Genomic DNA, 25575 nt, shown 5'->3' with positions numbered 1-25575 from the left:
ATGTATTTTTCTTGGCTATGGGCATGATGAATTTGGATATAGATTGTGGGATCCGGTTGACAATAAAGTTGTTAGAAGTCGAGTTGTGTATTTTTTGAAGATCAATCAATTTAAGATTTTGGCATGATTGAGAAATCACAATCTAAAGGGAATGATTTTGTTGACTTAAAGTCACTCTCCACCTTTGGCACATGATGAAAATATGAAAGACGTTCATCCACCTCTTGAAGATGTTGGAAATGATGAAATTCCTAGTGATGTTGAAGATGAAAATGTGGGAGGGCAACAAGTTCAAGAGCAAGCTCCATTAAGGTCTTCAAGAGATCCAAGACCTTCAACTAAATATCCATCAAGTTATTATGTTGCTCTAATGGATCAAGGAGAGCCTGAAAGCTATCAAGAAGCCATGAAACATGAAAATAAAACTAAATGGATGGAGGCAATGCAAAAGGAAATGAAGTCTATAGTTGACAATCATACTTATGATTTTGTTAAAATTCCTCATGGAAAGAAAGTTTTGAAAAATAAATAAGTGTTTAGGTTGAAAAATGATGAAAAGAATCTTCGATACAAGGCTAGATTTGTAGTAAAAGGCTTTGGTTAGAAAAAGGGAATTGACTTTGATGAAATATTTTCACCGGTTGTGAAGATGTCGTCTATTCGAGTTTTTCTTGGCTTAGCAGCAAACTTAAATTTTGAAGTTGAGCAACTAGATGTAAAAACTGCTTTCTTACATGGTGACTTGGAAAAGGAAATTTACATGGAACAAACAGAACGCTTCAAACAAAAAGGGAAAGAGAATTTAGTGTGCAAATTAAAGAAAAGTTTGTATGGGTTGAAGCAAGCACCACAGAGATGGTACAAGAAATTTGTTTCTTTCATGATTGATCATGGTTACTCAAAAACCTCTTTGGATGATTGTATGTTTGTGAAAAAATTTTCGGATGGTACTTATATTATTCTCTTACTCTGTTGATTATATGCTCGTTGTAGGACAAGACTTTTCCAAGATTGACAAGTTGAAGTTAGAGTTGAGCAAGTCTTTTGCTATGAAAGACTTGGGATTGACAAAGCAAATTCTTGGCATGAGAATTGTTCATGATCGTGAAAATGGGAAAATTTTGTTGTCTCAAGAAAGGTACATTGAAAAAGTGTTTGAGAGGTTCAATATGGATAAAGCAAAACCCGTTGGTTGCCCACTTGTTAGACACTTCAAGTTTAGTACAAAATAAAGTCATACAAGTGAGAAAGACAAGGAAAAGATGAAGAAAATTCCTTACGCTTTGGTCGTTGGTTCTTTAATGTATGCAATGGTTTGCACAAGACCAGATTTAGCTCATGCTGTTGGAATTGTTAGTCGTTTTCTCTCTAATCTAGGAAATGAGCATTGGTTAGTGATAAAATGGATTCTCTGATACCTTAGATGCACTTCAAAGGTGTGTTTGTGCTTTGAAAATGGTAAATCTATACTCCATGGATTCACAGATACCGACATGGCTGGTGATATTGATTCTAGAAAATCAATTTCGTGTTATTTGATGACTTTTACAGGAAGAGTTGTGACATGACAATCAAAATTACACAAATACGTTGCTCTATCTACTGTGGAAGCCAAATTTATTGTCATTACCAAAGCTTGCAAAGAATTGTTTTGGTTGAAGAGATTCTTGAAAGAGTTGGGGATAGAACAAGAAAGGTATGTTCTTTATTGTGATAGCCAAAGTGTAATTCACTTGAGTAAGAATTCTATCCTCCATTCAAAGTCAAAACATATTAATGTTAGACATCATTGGATTCAAGTTGTGTCTCATTTTATTAATTATTTGCATTACACCATTGATTTATTTATGGGAATCACTCATATTTTTTCCTAACATGTTCGCCAAAATGTGACAGGTGTGGTAGTACTTCTGGTAGTTTATGTCGACAATGACATCATTATCACTTGTAGTTATCAAAGTGAGATTGCAAATGTCAAGAAATGGCTTCAAGAAAAATTAAAAATCAAGGATTTGGGTACTCTACTTACTTTCTTGTTATTAAGATTGTAGAGGCTAACAAAGGGTTGAATCTATCTCAGTGGAAATTTACATTGGACTTGTTAAGTGAGACTGGTATATATTGGGGGCTAAACTGGTAGATAATCCTACAAATCCCAACGTGATGTGTCTAGGGATGTTAGATCGAACTTTGAAGATTAACGTCCTTATAGATAGTTAGTTGTAAAGTTGATCTACGTACTTAACTGTCACTAGATCTAACATATCCTTTGTTGTGGGGGGTAGTGAGTCGATTTATGAAAAATCCCAAGCAATCATAGTAGAACATTATTTGTAAGATTCTAAAGTACCTCAAAGGCTCTCTTAGTACATTTTTGGTATGTAAATATAATACAAATTTTGAGGTCATTGGATGCTATAAAAAGTTGAGCCTAGAGTTGAACGTAACTCCAGAAAATTGCCACCTCCTCTTTTCTCTTCCTTTCTTCTTCTTTCTTCTCTTCTTTTCTTCTGTTCACCTCCATCTCTAACTTTATAAAAATGACAAATGTATATATAGATTATTGGAGAAGGAAAGTCGAATGGATTTCATTGCGAGCTTTGACTATGTGAACTAGGACAACTTAATTAATATTATGGAAAGCATCGGTATTGGTGGCAAATGGAGGAGTTGGATAGCATGTTGTATCTCCATTGCATCTTTATCAATCCTTACCAATGGAGAACCATCTAGTTTCTTATCCAACTCTAGAGGCCTATGGAAGGATGATCCTCTATCCCCTTTCCTTCTCTTGATCGTTATAGAAGCCTCGAGTCAAATGATCACAAAGACTAACACTTTGAAGCGGATGTTTGGAGTATCAACCTCTAATATGAGTGAGGCCTTAAACATGTTACATTTATTTCTTACTAAAAATATTATAATTTTTTGCTGAAATTCGAAGATGGAACTTAATAGGCAGAGAGTCTTGTTCCTTATGTTGAGGTTTTTTCAGGGCTTTAAAGTTAACCTAACAAAAAATAATCTCTTTCCAATTGGAAGTGTGGACAACTCTATAGCCTTTTCAACAATTTTTGATTGCAAGTTTCGAGGTTAGGTTATTTTGCAATCACCTATCTGCGACTTCCACACCGGATAGATTTGTAGCCAAAAGCACTTGGGATCCCATTGTGGAAAGAGAAGGATCTATCCTTGGGGAAAGATTAACATTCATTAAATGAGCCTTGTTGAGCATTCCAATTTATTATATCTCCATTTTTTTGGGTCCTTCATGGTGGCAACAAGAGTTAGAAGGCTTCAACGGAACTTTTTTTGAAGGGTAAGTAAGATAGTGTTAAGTACCTGCTAGTAAAATGGGAAAACCTTCGTCCCTGAACTCCACATGATGGCTTGGAGATAAAAAGAATTCAAACAATGATTTTAGCTTTGCTTGAAAAATGGTGTCAGAGATTTTGCAGGGAAGAGGTCAGCTTGTGGAGATACTTTTTTTTTTTTTTTTTTGTATCTATTGAAATAGTAAACTTGACGATGGACGGTGGTAGCAATGGTTGACGACGGCTGCCGACCAGCCGCTTCTGTTAAACAATGGTCACCAACCTCACCTGCCAGTAGCTTATGTTGATTATTGTGGTTTTGTATCTGCTATAAATAATTGTGTGTGTGCAATGTAAAATTGTGGTCTGTTGAGAGTGAAAACCAGTGAGCGAGAGAGTGAGAGTTGTCCTTTGAAATTTCTCTGTATTTATTTGTTTAGATTGAAATACATTGTTATTGCATTTATTCTCACTAAGTTTCAGTCACAACTAGTAATTGAGCATTCCTCTCCACCCATCAGTGGTATCAGAGGGTCTAAGAACGCTGAAATCTGCTAAACAAAGACGAACAGAGAAAAAATTCATTTTTTCTCTCAGATTTGAAGTTGCTCAAAATCCCAAATTGAGCATACCATTGTGAAATTTGCCTCGAGACGATTCCAACAGCGGAAACCACATCTCCAACAGACTTCAGGAGGCTCCGCACGCCCTTACACGCGCCTTAGATGGTTTCAGTGCCTTTCCCACGCGCCACATGCGCCGACGAAGACTCCGGCCACCGGAGACACAAGCTCCATGTGCCCCGCACCCTTCTTCCTTACCCGTTTGGTGAGATCCGACCAGGCTAGCAACCCATGACCAAGCAACCCAGGACCCAACTCAGCAACCCACGACCTGCAACTCGGACTCGTACCCAAGATCCGACCAGTTTTCGACTCGCATCCAGCCGCCGACACGTGGCATGTGCAGACGCTGCCACATGGACTAACGATAAGCATAACACTGTTAAATGATCGTTAAGTTAAACCGGCCAGTTTAAAAACCATCCAAAAATTCCTGTAACTGGTTCAGTGATTTTTGGACCGGTTCTTTGCAACCAAAAATCAGCACCTAAGGTTTTTTGATCTTCTGAACACATTGGTGGCATCAGATTTGCCAAAATCAGTCCCCATCTTTCTATTTTTATATATTAAATTCGATAGCTAACGGTACTACACAAGCGGTCATTCCAAAATTGACCCACGAGAATTATGACAACTGGTCTATTCAAATGAGAGCCCTTCTAAGTGCTCAGGATGTCATGGACATCGTTGAAAATCGGTACAGAGAAAGCCCATCAAAAGAAGCCGAAGCAACTATGTCTAATGCTCAAAGAACGACCCTACGAGCCGATCGAAAGAAGGATTGCAAGGCGAAATCCATAATCTACCAAGGCCTAGATGAGGCCACGTTCGAAATCATCGCTTCTACCAAGACATCTAAAGAAGTTTGGGATTCTCTCTATCGAACACACAAAGGTGCAGACAAAGTGAAGAAGATTCGTCTTCAAACATTGCAAGGTGAGTTCGAATCTCTAAAAATGAAATCTACTGAATCTATTGCTGACTACTATACACGAGTTATGGTAGTATCAAATCAATTGAGAAGAAATGGAGAGACTCTTAATGACGAGAGAATTTGTGAGAAAATTTTGCAATCTCTAGATCCAAAATATGATTGTATAGTTGTGATCCTGGAAGAAACAAAAGATTTGGAAACAATGTCCGTAGAAGAACTTGTGGGCTCACTCCAAGCCTATGAGCAGAATGTCAACAAAAGAAGTGATGATAAAGCATTGGAGCAAGCCCTCCAAATGTTGATGATATAAATGAAGATGGAGACAAATGGAAGCATACTAATAGCTTGCCTATATGCTGATGATCTTATCTCCACCGGCAACAATCCAGAGATGTTTGCTGCTTTCAATAGGAGGATGGTCAAATAATTCAAAATGACAGATATTGACCAAATGACTCACTTCCTTGGTATAGAAGTCGTGCAAAGTGAAAAGGGAATCTTCATCTCCCAGAGCCACTATGCAAAAGAAGTGCTGAAGAAGTTTGGGATGGACAAATGCAACCCTGTGACAATTCCGATTGAAACGGGGTTGGAGTTGAGAAAGAATGAGCAAGGAGATGTTGACCCCATGTACTTCAAGAGTTTGGTTGGAAGCTTGAGGTATTTGACTTGCACTAGACCAGACATACTCTATGGAGTTGGGCTTGTCAGCAGGTACATGGAGACTCCTGACCAGTCCCATCTAAATGCAACAAAAAGGATACTCTGATATGTCAAGGGTACCATCACCGATGGTATGTTCTATTCATCAAGAGGTGATTGCAAACTTATCGGCTATTCAGATAGCGATTGGGGAAGAGATCTTGATGAAAGAAAAAGTACAACAGGATTCACATTTTTTTATAGGAGATACAACGTTTACATGGTCTTCAAAGAAGCAACCCATCGTAACGTTGTCATCATGTGAAGTTAAGTATGTTGCTGCCAGTTCAGCTGTTTGTCACGGTATATGGATTAGGAATGTACTGAAGTATTTGAAATTTCTTCAAGATAACCCCACAAAAGTCTACATCGACAACTGATCAGCGGTTGCACTTATGAAAAATCCAGTTCACCATGAAAGAAGCAAACATATTGATACTTGGTATCATTTTATCAGGGAGCATGTAAAGAATAAAGAAGTGGAATTGATATCTTGCAAAACGTATGATTAGATTGCTAATATTTTCACGAAGCCACTCAGATATAATATTTTTGCAAGACTGAAGACAATGCTCGGAATGACAAAGTTAGGAGAGTCAAGTTTAAAGGGGGATGTTGAAATAGTAAACTTGACGATGGACGGTGGCAGCAATGGTTGACAACGGCTACCGACCAGCTGCTTCTATTGAACAACGATCACCAACCTCACCTGCCAGCAACTTATGTTGATTATTGTGGTTTTGTATCTGCTATAAATAGTTGTGTATGTGCAATGTAAAATTGTGGTGTGTTGAGAGTGAAAAACCAGTGAGCGAGAGAGTGAGAGTTGTCCTTTGAAATTTCTCTATATTTATTTTTCCAGATTGAAATACATTGTTATTGCATTTATTCTCACTGAGTTTCAGTCACAACCAGTGACTAAGCATTCCTCTCCACCCATCAGTATCAAATATGGCTATAATAAAAATTCATAGAAACAGTTGGATTGTAGAATTAGTCATGGCTGGAGTTTATGGAGAGGCACCTTAAAGGCTAATAGAGTTTTTTGGGATCATGCTAAGCCTCCATTTGAAAGCACTTAAAAAAAGTGCTTATACCACTTATCACTTAAATAAATATGTTTACAAAATAAAAAAAAAAAATGGTGTTTAAGTTGTATTGTAGCAAGTACCTATTACAAAAAATACTTTTTCAAAATACCTTTTTTTGACAACTTTTTAAATGAATTTTGAGAGTAATGAAAGAAAACTTTTTAACCGCTTATAAGTAGTACTATTCATACCTAATGTTAGTTTTGTAAATATAAGAAATTTTAGTGGTTATTTTATAATTTAAAAAATATATTAGAAGATAATATTGTATTATTTTATTATGAATTGTAACATATTAATCAGTGATGAAACATAATTCAATTATAAAAAGAAGAAGAAGAATCATCTATTAATTTAAATTAATATTAAAAAAGTAAAAACAATAATTAAATGGATAATAGTATTTCAACACAAATTGGTAAGATAATCATATGCTATTAATATACATTAGCAACAAAATTGTTGTTAGTTAAAAATTAATATTATATTAGTCTCTAAAAAAAAACATTTAAATGTTAATAAAAATAACAATTAACATAATTATTAAAATTTTCATATATTTTTAACTTATTAAAATTTTCATATATTTTTAACTTAAAATATATTAGAAGATAATCATACATTATTTTATTTTGCATTGTAACATATTAATTATTAATGAAATATAAGTCATTTTTGAATGAGCAAAAAAGGCACCTATAAGTTTAAATTAACAATAAATAAATTAAAATTTTTATTGTAATTACTAACACTATTTTTACAACAGAAATTAATTTGATCATCATATGTTAAAAATATATATTAATAATAAGATTATTGTTAATTAAAAATAATATTATATTATTTTAATCAATAGAAAATATTAATTTTAATTAGAAAAATTAATATAATTATCAATTTAAATTTAAATTATATAATATTAATATTTTTATTTAAGATATATTAAAAATAAAGTTTATATTATTTAGTATGCCTTATGATTTATTAGTTATTAATGAAATATTATTTAATTTTGGCACGAAGAAGAACTATCTATTAATTTAAATTAACATTATATAAATTAAAATTTTTAATTTAATTAATAGTATTATCTGTATCATAAATTAATATGATAGTCATATGTTATAAATATACGTTAATAACAAGATTATTGTTAATTTAAAATAATTTCATATTTTTTTATTTAATAAAAATGTTTTAAATATTAATTTAATGTAATTATTAATAAAAATTTTTAATTAGATAATATTAATATTTTTATTTTAAAAAATAATTAAAAATAATCATGTAGCAGCCTATAATAAAAGCATCTAAATATTAATTATTTAGATTACAAGCAAATATAACTTATAACTTTCAGCACTTTCAGTTTAGTGCTCATTATCAGTACTTACTAAATTCAATATTTTTCTTTAAAAAATACTTCAGCATGAGTGATTCCAAACAATCCTAAGATAATCATTGATAATGGTAATAGAACATCTTTTTGATAGGACAAATGGGCTGCTGAGGAGTCTCAAAAATTTATTCCCAGGTCTGCATTATTGCAGCTCATAAAGAAACCAGGGTGAGTGATATTCTTAAAGGGAACAAGGTAATCCCTCTTGGAACTTAGCTTTAATTAGAGCCCCTAGGAGGCCCAAGAACACCTTAACTAATTGCTGCAACTCTAAATTTCCTCTTTTCTATTCTGCTAGCCTTCAACCTCGCAAGAGGATAAAGGTATATGGACTCCCTTGAGCAAGAACGTTTTCTCAATTAGCAACCTTTACTCCCATCTCATTACTCAAAGGCATGGTTATCAAAATGGAGTATACTTCAAATCTTTCTAGAATCCAATGGTACCCCCCCCCCCCCCCCCCAACCCCAAAAAAGTCTGCCTAACCTCTGGTTCACCTCAAAGAACATAATTCTTACCTAAGATGATACGCAGAAGAGAGGCTAGATTTTGAGATTTCTTTTGCCATCTTTACAGGCAACGCAGGGAATCAATGGATAATTTATTTTTACATTACAAATTCAGAACGCTTATATATATGGACTTCCATCTACCAATAATTCAATATTGAGTAGTTAATACAAAGAACTGTTACTGAATTCCTCACAAGCTGGAGTGCCTCTAAATTCAGAGGCAGCTGCAGAAGACTGGGACTCTCAGTCCTAATAGCTGTGGCCTAGGATGTTTGGGGGGAGTGAAACTAAATGACTTTCTAGGATAAGGCTTCTACTGTCTCAGTGGTCGTCCTAAACAATCTCTTCTAGCTGTGGCCAATCTTGCTTTAAATTCTATTCCTTTGTTCGGGTTGAATTTTTTAATTTATGCTCGTCCCTTGGAGTGTAATATTTGGGCTGAGTCAAAGCCCCTTGTACCTTTTGCCTGGTTTTAAAGCTTCTTGCTTACTTCTCCAGGCTTCTCCGTAGATAAGATTCTTTAGCTTGCATAAAAAAGAAAGAAAGAAAGAGCAGTTTCACTCCTCCCAATATTTGAACATGAGATCTCCAACATAAAAGTCTCAAACTTTGGTCGGGAATATCTCCTAAAAAACTAAGAGGGTTTCTTAATTTCATAGTACATGGTCAAAGTGGTTATATAGCAATTCCAAATAAGGCATATATAGTTAGACATAAAGGAATGCTTGAAGCATGGTTCCGTGTTTGTGTATTGTTATTCATGAATTTGGGTTATATTTATCCGAAGTCTTCATGGTGGTTGTGTTCTTTGTCTTCTTTATTTATCAACAAATTCATTATTACTTTTATGATAAGTTCATCTTGTATAGCTTTTCTACTTCCTTTTCTCTCTTTCAATAAATTTTATTACCTTCTAAAAAGAACGGCTTAAAGTTTATGTTTCATTTTGATCTCCTGTAGAATCCAACATATTGTTGCATTCCGTCTGACCTAGCAGATCAAGAAAGCACATAACCAAACATAAATTATGTTAAAGAATGGTTCCTATGATTCTTTAATGTACTATTCAACTTAGTTAATTATTTACTTGAATTTTTGTGGCAACTATGGTTTTTGTCCTATTTATTTATTAGTTATAAAATGATTAATGTTTATTTTTTTCTCAGCATCATCAAAACTCTTGAGCGATATCGGCAATGTTGTTACGCATCACAGGATTGCAATGACAATGGGCATGAAACACAGGTTTGTTTGAATTTTATCACTATCAAACTTCAGTTATCCTTGTTACTGCCAAAGAAAAAATGCATATGCAGTAATTATTCATGGAAGTGGTCTGTACCTTAGTAAATAAATTTTCCATGTGGACAAATTATTATCTTATAATTACTAAATTTGATTATAATCAATAAATTTTATGCAATCCCTATTAGAATTTATGGTAGGCTACATGAACAATGTGTTCTTGGGCTGAATTTTTCAATTTAAGAAAGTATCTCTCCTTTTTTATGAGTCAAGAATGACCCATTTTTATCAATTGGACCTTAAAAGATCAAATCATTAAAAATGTAGACTACTGGATCAAACAAGTGCGCATACACACGTACACAGACAAATTTTAATTCTATATTATGCTTATATATATAATTTGTAAAAAAGAAAAGAAAAGAAATATATGATCTCAATGCTAGTTGTTTTAAATTGTAGTATAATATATTTGTAAATCCATTGCATAACACACTAATTGGCATAAATCACCTTTTTTGTTTGTGACTTTAGAGATATTAGTTAAAAGTCATTTAAGGTTATCGTGAAGTGATTTTAGCTAGTACCTAATTTGTAATGTTTATTAAAACAATTTATTCCTATCATTAGTTGTAAAATGGTCATTGGTAATTCAGCAAGTTGGTTTTAGGTATCGGGTGATTGATTGACAATTTTAGGTCTCACTTTAGGATTGATGGGTGTTGTGGAAGGTACATGGTGAGGGGGTTTTTGTTTTGTCTAAGAAATCAAGGTGTCAACTATGGGGTCTCACGTATAATCTAAGATGGATGTGTCTCAACTTAATCATTGTGTCTTGCAGTACTACCTCTATGGTGCATCACTTGCTTTGAAACTTAATTTCATTCGTGATTGCTCTTCTTGGCATGTAGCTTCATTAATTTTTAGCAACTTGTTTCAGGTCATTGTATTTGTTGAGTTCAATTATGAAGATTTGGACCTTTATGTTCTTGTTTTTTTTTTTTTTTTATAAGGTTTGCATATCTACGCAAGTAGTGGTCATCCCTACTCCTATTGTAGGATATGAGCCGAGATGTTTGAAATGTAGATTCTAATTGTTTTGCATCTATTTTGGCTTCCCTCATGTTAACCAACAAGTAGCTAGGCAAATGAAGTGCTTCAAGATTGGCAACTTGTTAGGACCGAAGGAGCCCATGGGTGAGCTTGATACACATGGGTGAACACCAATTTGACCCAAAAGTTCAAGCTAATTGGGTCTTGGGTCCATCCATGTATATAAGCACCCATTATCCACTTTAATTTTTCAATGTGGGACAAGCTCACAAGTGGAATTCTCAACAATCTCCCCCTCACTTTTGAGTTCCTGCTCCGCCTTGAACGGAAACCTTCTCCCTTCTGGGACAATTCTCCAACAGTTGCTCAAATGGGCCTTACCACTGGCGTCTTACATGCCTCAGATTGCATTCCACGTGCCTCCAAACCAATCCTACCTCCCACGTCTTGACCCTATTCAGATCCATCCGCAGCCTAGATGATCCTTATTGGCCTCAGCCACACACTTGGTCCTCCAACTGTTAGCACGTCAAGAGAATTAGCTTCTCGTCTTGACTTTTTTATGATGTCGCTCACCTAGAGTTATGAACCGTAGGCTCTGATACCACTTGTTAGGACCGAAAGAGCCCATGGGTGGGCTTGATACATATGGGTGAACACCAATTTGACCCAAAAGCTCAAGATAATTGGGTCTTGGGTCCATCCATGTATATAAGCACCCATTATCCACTTTAAATTTTCAATGTGGGACAAGCTCTCAAGTGGAATTCTCAACACAACTATCATTCAAATCAATTTGTCACACCATTGTGGTGTTGAAAATCAAAGGAAATACAATTTAGAAATGACGGAGAAAATATAGTTAGAAACACTCCACAAAAAAGAAAAAAAAAAAAACCTTTATTCCACTTGAGCACCTTATTTGGATCATGTACATAGTTACATGCATTATCATTTATTACACTTTCAAGTTTCAGTAGAACCTCCTCACCTTAATATAACAACAACAACAACAATAAAGCATATCTCATGTCCAACTAGGTGGGGTTGGTCTATAAAAATCTTTTTTCATCAATTTACGCGGCAACTTCTTCCCCACCTTGATATAAGACTTCAAAATTCTAAGACCTACTATCCTAATCACACGTTAATAAATAAATCAAAATTTACTTGATCCAATAACCTGTAACTTATCTTAAATTTTACAACAACAATAATAGCTTCAAAAATATGGAAATCATCATCCTTGAAAAGTTTGATCATAATATTCATAACTTGACTTTGATATTTCACAAAGTTGGAGTTTGACCTCCTTTTTTCTATGTGCTCTCTAATAAAGTAAAACCTCATATGTGCAATTGCTTTCTCTCTCTCTCTCTCTCTCCCTCCCTCTTCCAAGTCCATATGAATATGTTTGTCTTCTAAAAATATAAACTCAATTGTCCCCCCCCCCCCCTTTTTTATCATTCATATATCTAGCTCAACCATGGTCATTATAGCTAGGCGTATACAAAATTTACCGAAAAATCCAAAATCAACCCAAAACTCGATTGAAATAAGTTACGATTTGGTCTTTCAGATTTTGGTCTTGGTTTCTGTTCTTAAAAATAGAAAATTTTGGTTCTCAGTTTGGTTTCGATAAAAACCAAAATATCTTATAAAAATATATGTTAATGCTGCTATACAATATAAGATTTAACTAATAATATACTATTAGTGACGAATTTTTTGAACCGTTACTAATATAGTCAAAAAATTGTTTTAATATTTTTTAAATAAAGAAAATTATTAGTGAAAGTTTTTAAAACCGTCACTAATACTAGAATATTAGTGACGAATCATTGCACTGTCACTAATACCCTATTATTAGTGACAAATATTCTTAACCGTCACTACTATTTTTAACTAAATTATTTTTATATTTTTTAATTCAAAACACTATTAGTGACAGTTTTCACAAACCGTCACTAATAATAGACTAATAGCGACGAATTTTTGGAACCGTCACTAATATAGTCAAATAAATTGCTTTAATATTTTTAAAATAAAGAAAATTATTAGTGATGGTTTATAAAACCATCACTAATATAAGATTATTAGTGACGAATCTTCTGAACAATCACTAATACCCTATTATTAGTGACGAATATTCTAAACTGTCATTACTATTCTTAACTAAATTATTCTTATATTTTTTAAATCAAACAACTATTAGTGACGGCTTAAAAAACTGTCACTACTAATAGACTATTAGTGACGAATTCTCTAAACCGTTACTAATAGTGTTAAATAAATTATTTTTATTTATTAATATAATAATAGTAGTGACGGTTACTTAATCGTCACTAATAATTGACTTTTATTGACGGGTTCAATTCGTCACTAATACCCCAAGAATTGTTACTAATATTTTCTCAAGATAATTTCTATGCAAAAGTAGTTTCCCACAATAGTTTGAGCGGGAAAACTGGTTTTTAGTAACAAAATTATTAGTGACGATTTTGAAACTGTCACTAATAGTGTCGTATTAGTGACGCTTGCTAAAACTTTCACTAATGCTTACAGTAATAGTGACAGTTCTTAAAAATCGTCACTAATACCCACTTTTAGTGACGAAATTGAATCCGTCACTAATTCTTTCGTCACTAAAATCAAGTTTTTTGTAATGTCAATACATAGGGGGTTCTTAAGAAATCTCAAACTTGCAATTTCGCTAGTCATATGCTAGAAAATTTGGAATGAGAGAAATAGGAGAATCTTTAGGGAGAAATGCTCAGATGTATCAATGGTGTTGCACAAATTTCTTTCAAACTTGTTTCAGTGGAGCTGGGTAAATAAAAATGTGTTCATTAAGTTGGGCGGAGTTATAATTGTATGTCTTATCAAATCTGGGGGAGGATGATATTTGTTCTATTTTTATTTAAGCTTGATTTTTGATATTGTTTCCTCCCAGAAAGTGTCAAGATCCTAGCTTGTTACTTCCTCGTTTATCATTTTAATGATATTACCTTTTCTAAACAAATACGTAAGTTGCATCGCAAACAAATAAAAAATGGCCAAATTTACCATACGTGTAGCTTCTAGTTTTATTTATTTGTTTATTTATTGTACCTTTTCCTTTTATATGGGCTTGAATAACATCCACTACCATGTTCTTTACTCAAATCATAACCCTTATAGTTTCCAAGTGGGTATAAGGTTCAAACTACATAAACTGTCTCTCAAACATATAAATGATGGCCAAATTTACCATTGATGTAGCTTCTAGTTTTATTTATTTATTTATTTTTTATACCTTTTCCTTTTATATGACCTCGAATAACCTCCTCTACCATATTCTTTAGTTGATTTGAGTTTTGGCTTCTTTATTTTCTATTCAACAAATTGGTGTCACTTTTTGTTAGAATTTGTGTATTCCCAAGAGGGGAGGTGAATTGGATATTTAAAAGTTTTCTCTTAGGTCAATTCAAATTCCACAAATAGTATTACACAAACCTAGGGTCTGTCTAAGCATATACCAATTCAACAGATAAACTATTGAGTAAATATTTAACCTAATAAATCAATCTCAGTATTATCAATCATTCAATGCATAGATCAGAGCAATAAATAATAACATGCAGGTGCGGAAAATAAATTGTGAAAAAATAAAAGTTGCACCAAATATGTTATCAGGGTTCGGCCAACATTGCCTACGTCCCCACCTTAAGCCGCAACTCAAGGATTCCACTAGTTGCTCACTTCATGGGTGGAGCAATGTTATTTACCACGCCTTATCAGGATGGTGCACCTAGTTCTCATAACCAGGTCTGAACCAATCTGGTGCTCTCCTAACCAAGTCTGAGCAAATCCGAGACTATTCGTAGGGCTAGTCTCCCTCTTCCGACCATCCATCGGGAATACAACAGATATTCAAATAATTTTTGTGTACAAGGAAATGTGCTTCTAAACTAAGCAAATGATGTACAACAGTAAGCTCAATACACTTACGTATGATAAGGATTTATGCTCAAAGTAAGAATGTGATTTTCACTAAAATAATCTTTGAATAAAAATGTATATGATGAGTGCTCAAAGATTTTTTTTTTTTTTTTTTTACAACCCTAAGCAAATATCTCAATGAGATTTTGCAAATATCAAGCACAATAGATATTAGGGTTTATGGCTTGTCAAAAATAATTTACTAAATCACAAGACAAGCAATTGAATCTTGCAACAAGTATGCAAAGACTCACTAACTCAAGAAGGTCTTTCCCAAAAGAAGATTTATGAATTAAATCACAAGGAAAAGAACTTGCTTACTCTCAATAAGATAATATCAAGCAAGTATATGCAATGAGAGTAAATACTATATGATTCAAAAATAAATGCCCCAATATGTGTAAAGTACTCTTTTTAGAAAATGATTTTTCAAAGTAATAATAAAGAGAAGATGAAAAAATAGGCTTAGGAAGATGAAAATAGGATATCAAAATTTGAGAGGTTTTTCTAACTAATCATCTTACTAATTATGAATTATGAAGGGGTATATATAAAGTTGGGTGAAAAAATGACCGTTGGGGACATGCTAGGTATTATTAGAAAAGTTAAATTAATTTTTAAGCGTGTTTCCGCATTTAAAAATGGCCTAACCAGAGAGGTTTGGTCGATCGAAGGAAGGGGTCGGTTGACCAAACATGAAAGTTTGGTTGACCGAGGAGAACTAGCGATTGGTTGAGCACTAATAGGGAATTCAAATTTTAAATGGTTCAGTTGATCGAAGAAATGGGCGATTGACCAACACAAGGTGAACCGGAACCCTTCGTAGGTTCGGTCGACCAAGGCACTTGATCAGTCTTCCGTTCATATTGTTCGGTCGACCATCAGGATTTTGAACTTCATATTTGGTCGACCAAGTAGTTAGGGAGACAAACACTTTATGGTTTGGTCGAGCAAGGGAGATACGTTCAAAATAGAACGGTCAACCGAGGTAAGTCAACATGTTGAATTTTGACGAATTCGGTCGACCGAGGCATTTATACTGCCAAGGGTTCGGTCGACCGAGACCACTAAAAATGTGCATTTAAGTTCATTTTGGCCTCTGTGCTTTATCAACCCTGTGTGAATAAGCATATGTCTTTTGAGTCAAAGGGTATTGGTCGACTGAGGCTTTTTAATTAAGCCTAAAAACCTAAGGTCGGTCGAACAAAAGTTGTCTATGATCTTCTGATTTTCCCTATGGTCAAACTATGGCCTTAGAGCATAAACCTATCATGCATGAGATGCAGTTATTATAGACCATTATTATAAAACCAAGTTTAAAGATTAAATGCAATACAAATTAAAAACAAATGACTTCTTTATCTTCTTTGCCCTTAAATTTTCATGAAAAACGCCTGATCATATGAGCTTTATGCGTATTTGGCTTCCATTCTCTGTCCCCTTATGTGTGTGTTGAATTATAACATGTTCAATCACTAGATTCACATATAAGTAACTTGCGATTGTCATTATCAAATCAGGGATCAGACTCAAAAAATCAACACTTTTTTTTTTCCTTTTAATCAACCACAACCACAATCGTGTCTTTGACATTTGTTAGTAGGCTATGGCTTAATCTTAGTTATCCTTTCTTCATATACTTATAAGGAATAATACATGAGTTGATCATGGGTCATGTTCTCTAAATCTTTTAATTCTTCAATAGTTAAAACCATACATATAATTGAATTTTAGGTCTAATGAACAAAGCATTTTTTTTTTTTTTTTATCAATTCAACATTTTTCAAGTTTTCATTACACCTTTTCAATTATTTCAAAATAGGAAAATCTTGAAAAATAATCATGAGCTAATTCAAATTCTTTTATTTGAAAAGTTTCAAACTAACCTTTATGTGCTTGGAGATTAACCTTCGTTGCCTTGTCAATCTAATTTTGTGAGTTTTGAATGATAACCCATATTTGCTTGGAATTGAAGTAGTTGCACTTGTAACTTTCTTGAACATTACCTCATTCCAACCTTTATAAATGTGTGACAAGGTCTTCCTATTCAGCTTTCATGTGAGCTTTAGGATTTCCTTTGGTGTTTACACTTTAGCTACGCAACACCCCGGGGGGTATGCATTTCATAGTTTCTAGGTAATGTCTTTTGATTTCTAGTGTTATATAGCCTGTTGGTTTCTTTAGATGCCTAGTTTTATTTGGGTTTGCAACTCAAGGGGGCTGTGTTTTTTAATTTATGAAAATGTGTCTCTTCCCTATTTGTATTGTAATTCAATATTATATTAATGAAATTCCATTTTGTTAATTAAGAAAATGAATGTTTGTATTTTGGATTCTCATTTCTAGGCATTTTTATTCAATTTTAATTATATGTGCTTTGTTTTTGTTTTTAATACAGATAATGTACCAACAGATCTTAAAACTACGAGCCAAATATGAATCACTTCAGCGCTCACAAAGGTTAATGTTTAAAGTTCTATGCATTATCAATGCCTACTCCCAAATGCACTAATAAGTTGTATGAAAAATATAGAACTACAATTTTATTTTATTTTTTTCTAATCCTTTTTTGACATTCTAATTTTTGGTTATTAATGTGTATACATTCAGGCACTTTCTTGGAGATGATATTGAACTACTAAGTGTCAAAGAATTACAGAATCTTGAGAAACAACTTGACAAAACTCTATTACAAGCTAGGCAACATAAGGTACACACATTGAATCAAATTTAGAGTCATTCCCATCCCCTAACTGCATGCACACACATATATAGCAACTACCTTTTCTTCGTTTTTTGTTGCTTCTAAATTGTCGTTCATAGATCATTTTTTTCTCTATAAAAGAGAAGTTATATATTTTTTATATTAATACCATATTACACATCTTCCATTATCCAATGCTTCAATTTATTCAAAGTTTTATTGTTTTGAAATTGGTTTTATGATTTAGACTTTATAGATTTAATCAACCAAAACGAACATGTTTCATTTTTCTACTCCAATTGTACGGTGGAAGTACACCCCCCCCCCCCTCCCAAAGTCAACAATTTTTCAGATTATTCCTCATTCTTTTTGTTGTAGATTTTCTACTGGTTTATTGAAGTTTTCATACTTTAATGTCTTTATTCCTCAAGACTTCTTGATTATTTTAAATAATCTTTTACTTATTCATTAGAGAAAAACCAATGTCAGTGGCATGTAGAGTTGTTTAAAACTTGTTAATACAAGAGGAGTTCATGGATGGACTTGATATACGTGGGTGAACACAATTTATCCCTAAAACTTAAGTCTATTAGGTTTTGGGTTTAACTATGTATATAAACATCAATCCTTCGCTCTACTTTTTCTAATGTGGGACAAATTCACAAGTAAAATTCTCAACAACCTCCCCTTCGCTTGTGAGTTTCAACCAATCCCACTTGAATGAAAATCATTACTTATCATGCAACCAATTAGAAGTTTTTATTCAACCTTGGGGAAGGGCATGAAATCATATGAATCCACTCATCTCCACTCATCACCACTCCTCTTCCACTTGGCTATCTACATATGCAAAAGTACATGCATGAACACCCAAGTCTAATTCAAACTCTCCCCTTGAGAAAAAATCATAACCCTTATAGGAGCAAACATAATTCTCTAACAGTTTGCTCAAGTGGGTCTTACCCTCATGCCTCACGTATCTCAAATTGCATTTCATATGCCTTCAAATTAATCTTACTTTTCACATTTGAACCCTATTCGGATACATCTACCAAGCCTAGATAATCGTTTGGCTTGATCACTTGGTCCTTCAACTCTTAGCACATTTTAGGAGAATTAACTTCACACCTCAACTTTATAACATCAGTCACTAAGAGTTACTAACCATCGACTCTAATGCTACTTGTTAGGATTTAAGGAATCCATGTGTGGGTTTGGTATACATGGTAAGCAACAACTTGACGCAAAAGTTTAAATCTATTGAGTCTTTGACCCAACCATATATAGAAGCAACTATCCTACACCTTATTTTTTCAATGTGAGACAAGCTGAAAAGTTGAATTCTCAATAATCTATCCCTCACTGTGGGTTCCAACCACTCCCCCTTGAATGGAAGTCATTCTTGATCACTTTGTGTAATGAAACCAATTAAGAGTCAATTCTCAACCATAGGAAAGGGCACAAAACTAGGGGAATCCACTTTTCATTGCTCCTCTTTCACATGTTTACATCCATAGGAACACAGGCATGAACACCTGAGCCAATTAGAATTCTCCCTCTTGAGTAGAAACCATCTCTCATAGGAAGAAGCCAAATTCTCCAATAATTACTCAAATGGGTTTTATTCCCTCGCCTTACATGCTTTGGATTGCATTCCACATTCCTTCAAACCAATAATATACTTCCCACATCCTGACCTATTTAGATTCATTTACTAGGACTAGATTATCCTTATTAGCTTTGGTCATACACATGGTCCTCCAATTGTTATACTTCAGGAGAATTAAGTTTCACACCTTAACTTTACAATGTTGCTCACCTAAAATTACGAATTATCAGCTTTTACACCATTTGTTAAGATTGGGGGAGTTTATGGGTAGGTTTGATATATATGCATGGGTGAGCACCAACTTGACCCAAAGGCTTAAGATTATCTCAACAAATCTATTAGAAGCAATCAAATTCTTTTTAATTATAATCAAAGGTCTAATTTTGAGCTTAAACCATAATAAATTATTTACATGTAAGTAATCTTATGTCAATTCGATATTATTGTGATACATATATATATATATATATATATATATATATATATTTGAATTTACTTCGTTGATATCAAAATACAATATGGAATTTTGTTAGTTTTTAGCGGAAGACAAATATGTATTAAAGGAAAATAAATAGAACTATAGTATCTACTGTTAGGACTCTGTGAGCAACCAAAAAAATTATGACACCAGAAATTTACATGGTTCGATCAAGATCGACCTACGTCCACGGAGCACACCACAAATTCACTAAAAACCACCGGAAAGAAATACAACTCTCTCAGCTTCTCTCTTCCTCACACTCTCTTCTTCCTCTCTTTTCTTCTCTGTGTTTCATCTCTCCAAGCTCCTCTATTTATAGGTAGCTTGGAATCAATCTCAATAAATTACAATGATTAGATTTGAGAAATTTCATTCATCAAAATTAAATCAAGATTAAAAATCCACGGTTTTACAGCTTGCACGCATATCCATCCTTGCATCTCCAGCTCCTAGCTTCAGCTACGTCTCTCGGCTCCAACTACAACATTCTCCCACTTGGAGATGGAGACACCTCCTCAACCAGTATTAGTAAATGATGTGCTCAAAAAATATGTCTTCAGGCATGATAACCAACTGAAGTTGAACACAACTTCAGCTTCTCTGTAGTCACCACCTTAGTTAATATATCTACCGGATTTCTGCTACCTAGGATTTTTTCAAGTGTCAACACCCCGTCCTTTATCAGAGGTCTGACGAAGTGATAATGAAATCCAATATGCTTAGTTCTGGAATGAATTGCGGAGTTCTTTGCCAAATGTATCACACTCTAACTGTCACTGTACAAAACATTCCTCTTCTACTTTAATCCAAGCTCCGTTAACAAACCCTGAAGCCAAATCATCTCTTTACTGACTTCTATCACTACTACATACTGAGTTTCTGTAGTTGATAAAACAACAATCTTCTATATCTATGACATCCAACTAACAGTTGTTGTGCCAACAGTGAATATATACTCAGTGGTGCTTCTGCGATGATCAATTTCACCTGCAAAATCAGCATCTACAAATCCTTGGATTTTCAAATCGCTTTTACCGAAACATAGGCACTTATCAATAGTGCCACGTAGATATATCTCAAAATCCACTTCACTGCTTTTGAGTGTGTCTTCCCTAGATTTGACATATATCTGCTGACAGCTCCCACTGCTTGGCCAATATCTGGTCTGGTACCAACCATAGCATACATTAGATTTCAAACAGCTGAGGCATATGGTACCTTAGTCATGAAGTCTTTTTCTTCATCTTTCTGGGGAGACTGATCCTTAGAGAGACGGAAGTGACCTACCAATGGTGTATTTACAGCTTTGGCACTACTCATGTTAAACCTCTGTAAAACACGGCTAATGTACTCTGACTGAGATAATTGCAACGTTTTTTGTTGCTTATCTCTAGATATCCGCATCCCAAGAATCTATTTTGTAGGACCCAAGTCTTTCATATCAAATTCCTCTACCAATTGCTGCTCCAATTTTTTGATTTCTTCTATATCTGATCCTGCAACTAGCATATCATCAACATATAACAGTAGGATAATATAGCTAGTATGATACCTTTTAAAGTAGCAACAGTGGTCGGCATTACATTTCTGAAAATTGTTCCTTTGCATGCAGCTATCAAATTTCTTGTACCACTGTCTAGGAGTTTGTTTGAGACCATACAAACTCTTTTTTAATTTGCATACAAGATTCTTTTTACCTTTTACTGAGAAACCTTCTGGCTGTTGCATATAAATTTCCTCATCAAGATCACCGTGAAGAAATGTCGTCTTCACGTCTAACTGCTCAAGATGTAAACCCTCTGAGGCAACAATACTCAAAACAGATTTGATGGTTGTCAGCTTGACAACTGGTGCAAAAATATCAGTGTAGCCAATTCCTTCCTTCTGTTCGAAACCTTTGACTACTAACCGAGCTTTATACCTCTCGGATCCATCATGCTCTTCTTTGATTGTGTACACCCATTTGTTGTGAAGAGTCTTCTTACCATTGGGAAAATTAGCTAGTTCCCATGTTTTGTGGAGTTAAGAGACTTCATCTCGTCTTTCATTGCAAGATCCCACTTGCTTGAATCTTCTGCCTAACATGCTTCAACATAGCATTTAGGTTCTCCTCCATCTTTAAGAAATAAATGGTTCACATACCTCCATTTTGGTACATATGGCTGAGAAGATCTCCTAAACTCTAGTGCTGGAGTAGGAGGCGATAGTGCAACAATCTGCTCCACATGTTCCTCTGCCTGAGGATTCTCGATATTCTGCTGAGGATTCTTGGTGTTTTGCTGATGTGCCCTTACACCTTCTAAAACATCATCCACATCTACAAAGGTTGTTTCAGACTTTGTACATTATGTTGTGTGTCTATCTTTATACATCACATTTTCATTAAAAATCACATCTCTGCTTCTGATCACCTTTTTATTTTTATCATCCCAAATGAGATACCCATATTCATCTCCACCATAATTGATGAAAGTGCATTTCCAGGATTTCGGATCCAGCTTATTCCTAACATGATCATTGATATGTACATATGCAACACAACCAAAAATTTTCAAATGTGAAAGTCTTACCTCTTTATTGCTCCAAACTTCTTCTAGTAGATTATAGTCCAATGATACTGATGGACTCCTGTTAATCAAATAAGCTGCTGCGTTGACTGCTTCTCCCCAAAACATCTTTGGCAAGCCTGACGGCATACGCATGCTTCTGGTTTTTTCTGTCAATGTTATGTTCATCCGCTCGGCTACGCCATTGTGTTGAGGCGTACCTGGCACAGTTCTTTCCATTCTAATACCATGCTCATAGAAAAATTTCTTAAACTTGGTGTCAACATACTCACCACTGTTATTTGTTCTCAACTTCTTGATTTTCAAATCAGTTCATTTTCTACCATTGCTTTCCAAATTTTAAAAACATAAAAACCATCATATTTATATTTTAGGAAGTAAACCCATACCTTCCGTGAATAATCATCGATAAATGAGATGAAGTAATGCTTTCCACCTGTGGACAAAATGGTTGTTGGTCCCCATACATTTAAATAGACTAGCTCAAGTATCTCCTTCTTTGGGGTACTGATGTTTGTCTGGACACTTACTCTTTTCTGTTTCACAAATATGCAATCCTCACATGTGTCAATCTTCAGCGACTGTAAATCACTCAACTTACCCTTTGAGTGCATCACTTTGAGTCCCTTCTCACTCGGGTGTCCGAGTCGTTGATGTCATAAGTTGCTATCATCATTTTCTGTAGCTACTGTAATAGATATGCATGCCTTAGGAATTACATAAAGAGTACCACTTTTCATACCTCGTGCAATCGTCAATGCACCCTTCGAAATCTTCCATTCATCACCAATGAAAGAGGTGTTATATCCTTCATTTTTCAGTTGACTGACTGAGATCAAATTCTTCCTCAGGTCTGGAATATATCTGACATCTCTCAGTTTCCATACTGACCCATTTATTTTAATCTTCACTGTCCCCTTGTCGGAAATGTCGCAAGGTTGATCATTGCCAAGATATACTTTACCGAAATTACCTAATGTATACTCCTCTAGGCAATCTCTACTGCAAGTGACATGGAATGAAGCTTTAGAGTCTAACACCCAATACTCCTTTTTGCTCTCCAAAGAGTAGATCAACATATCATGATTTTCTGAAGCAACATTGGCTTTTGTCTTTGCTCTCGTCTCGTATTCTTTCTTTAGACTTTTGCAATGGTTCTTATAATGACCAGTTTTTTCACAGTTCCAACACTTAATAATTTTTGTGCTCTGGGAACCTGTGTCCTGAGAGCCTCTGGGATTTCTGGATTTAGACCACTTGGGCCTAGATCTGCCGCAGTTGTTTGATCATCCATGCCTATTTCCTCTGCCTCGACTTTCCATGTTCAAAGCTGAACTCGAAGTGGAGCCATGGTTTGACTGCATTTTGATTTCTTCCATTAAAATAATGTTGACGACCTCATCGTATACAAGCTTTGATTTCCCTGTGGAGTTACTGATTGCAGTAACAACATCATTCCAACTTTCGGGCAACTGACTAAGAATCAGTAGGGCACGAATCTCACTATCAAATGTTATCCTGACTGAGGCGAGTTGACCTACAGACATGCTCATAGTAAATAATATTTTCATAAGATGTACCTTATTAGCGTCTGACGGTTGCTCATACATATTAGAAATTGCATCCATCAGAGACTTGGTGGATGATATATACTTGATATTGAATGCCACAGACTTTGACAACGTCATTCTGATGGCTCAGAGAGCTTTTCGATCAAGCAACTCCTACTCGTCCTCGTTCATAGATGCTGGCTTACCCTTCAATGGTAAGTGCAACTCCTTCCCAAACAAATAATCTTCAATCTGTATCTTCTAGAAACCAAAATTGTTGTCGTTGAACATTTTGATCTTTCAGCTCTTTTTGTTTGACATCTCGATTCACTGATCTGGAGATAGAATTAGCTCAAATGAATAGCACGGTTGGATCCAAAACGATCGAAAACCTTAGAAATGGTTCAAGTCGTTCGAAAAAGAGACCCAAAATGACTCCGAAAAGTTCAATCAAAGATTAGGTCAAACCTGGTCAATGTGCTGACGTGTCACTGTGGGGTCCACCCCGCTAATGTGGCAGTGCTGATGTTGTCGGGTCTGGAGCGGTTGTCCGGGTCGGATACAGATCCGGGTCTGGAGTGGGTCGCCGGGTCGAATCGAGGGTTTTCAGGTCGAGTTGAGGCCTTTTGGGCGAGGAAGACGCGTGGGGCGGGTAGGCAGCAGGTCACCGGCGCGTGATGAGGTGAACTACTCCGGCGAAGAGCGTGTTGGAGTGTGTGCCTCCGTCTGAGCTCGTTTCGAATTCTAGTTTGCAACGTTGGCTTCATTTCAGCAAGGTGAAGGTGATGGTGGCCTCAAAAAATAATTTCAAGCCACTGGAAAAAGCTCTGATTTCGGTGAACAACTCCAATCTGGCCTTTCTGCTCCAATCGGGCTCTAATACCACTTGTTAGGCAAAATCTACTACATCATCTACTACTTCTAAAGCCATAAAAGTCCAATTTCTTCTAAAATTAGTCATTGAGAAAATATATAGGGATGAAAATGTAACAAAATTGTGGGTTTTCAAACAAAATATTATTAGTAAATAGACCTAGATAAATGTGTAAAAATTGTAAGGCAAAATGGAATTCAATCCCCTAAACAAACTCATATTCGATCCACCTATTAAATGATTCAATTATAGATTACAATTCGGCCATTCACTTGCATGTTTAATTCATTATGGGTTATCCAATCCAACCCACTTTGTCAGGTTTATGATGGATGCTATGATGTGGAGAATCAACATATTACAATGATTATGTAGACTTTCATGATTTAAGATTATTAGGAAACATGCACTAGTCAATTTTAAAATAATTAATTTTCAAATTATTTATACTTTTTGTATTTAAATTTATATGATAAATTGTTTGTTTTTGTCAATTTTTGAGAATTACGTTGAAGAATAGTTTTGTTTTCTATTTTACAATTTACCAAATTATAAATTCAAAGGCAACTTCATAATTATCTTAGGAAATAAGTTTTCCACAGAATGGGAAATATATATAGGAATAACATAATATTTGCCAACCATCATAGATTATTTGATCCAAACTGCCTCTAAATTGAGTCATATCTGGATTATAATTTACTAACTCAATAATAGCTTAATTAATTTATTACAAATTATCTGATTTAATTCAATTTACCAAGTTTGCTATTAAAGAACACATGCAGCTCTACAATCATTTCAATTACCCTAAAAGTTCAAAATAGATTGATGTTATCAAAACCTACTTCCTATAAAAAGTCAAATAACTTTAACAGATAATAATCCATTTAACTAGAAGCTTAAGTTATATGTTAATCCTACCTATTTTTTCTT

At 34.6% G+C, this 25575-nt stretch overlaps 1 protein-coding gene across 1 annotated transcript in view; it reads left to right on the top strand.

Moving 5' to 3' along the window:
• LOC131145704 (MADS-box transcription factor 6-like) overlaps window positions 1-24443 on the top strand; it is a 44264-nt gene extending 19821 nt beyond the window's left edge. The window contains exons 2-6 of the mRNA XM_058094902.1: window positions 9742-9820; window positions 10748-10753; window positions 17253-17314; window positions 17465-17564; window positions 24222-24443. Coding sequence (XP_057950885.1) covers window positions 9742-9820; window positions 10748-10753; window positions 17253-17314; window positions 17465-17564; window positions 24222-24443 — 469 coding nt within the window. The remainder of the gene's footprint in view (window positions 1-9741; window positions 9821-10747; window positions 10754-17252; window positions 17315-17464; window positions 17565-24221) is intronic.
• Window positions 24444-25575: the final 1132 nt, after the last annotated feature.

This window comes from Malania oleifera, chromosome 13 (genome assembly GCF_029873635.1).
Source record: "Malania oleifera isolate guangnan ecotype guangnan chromosome 13, ASM2987363v1, whole genome shotgun sequence".
Taxonomy (NCBI): Eukaryota; Viridiplantae; Streptophyta; class Magnoliopsida; order Santalales; family Ximeniaceae; genus Malania; species Malania oleifera.
This window is presented reverse-complemented; position numbering and strand designations above follow the sequence as displayed.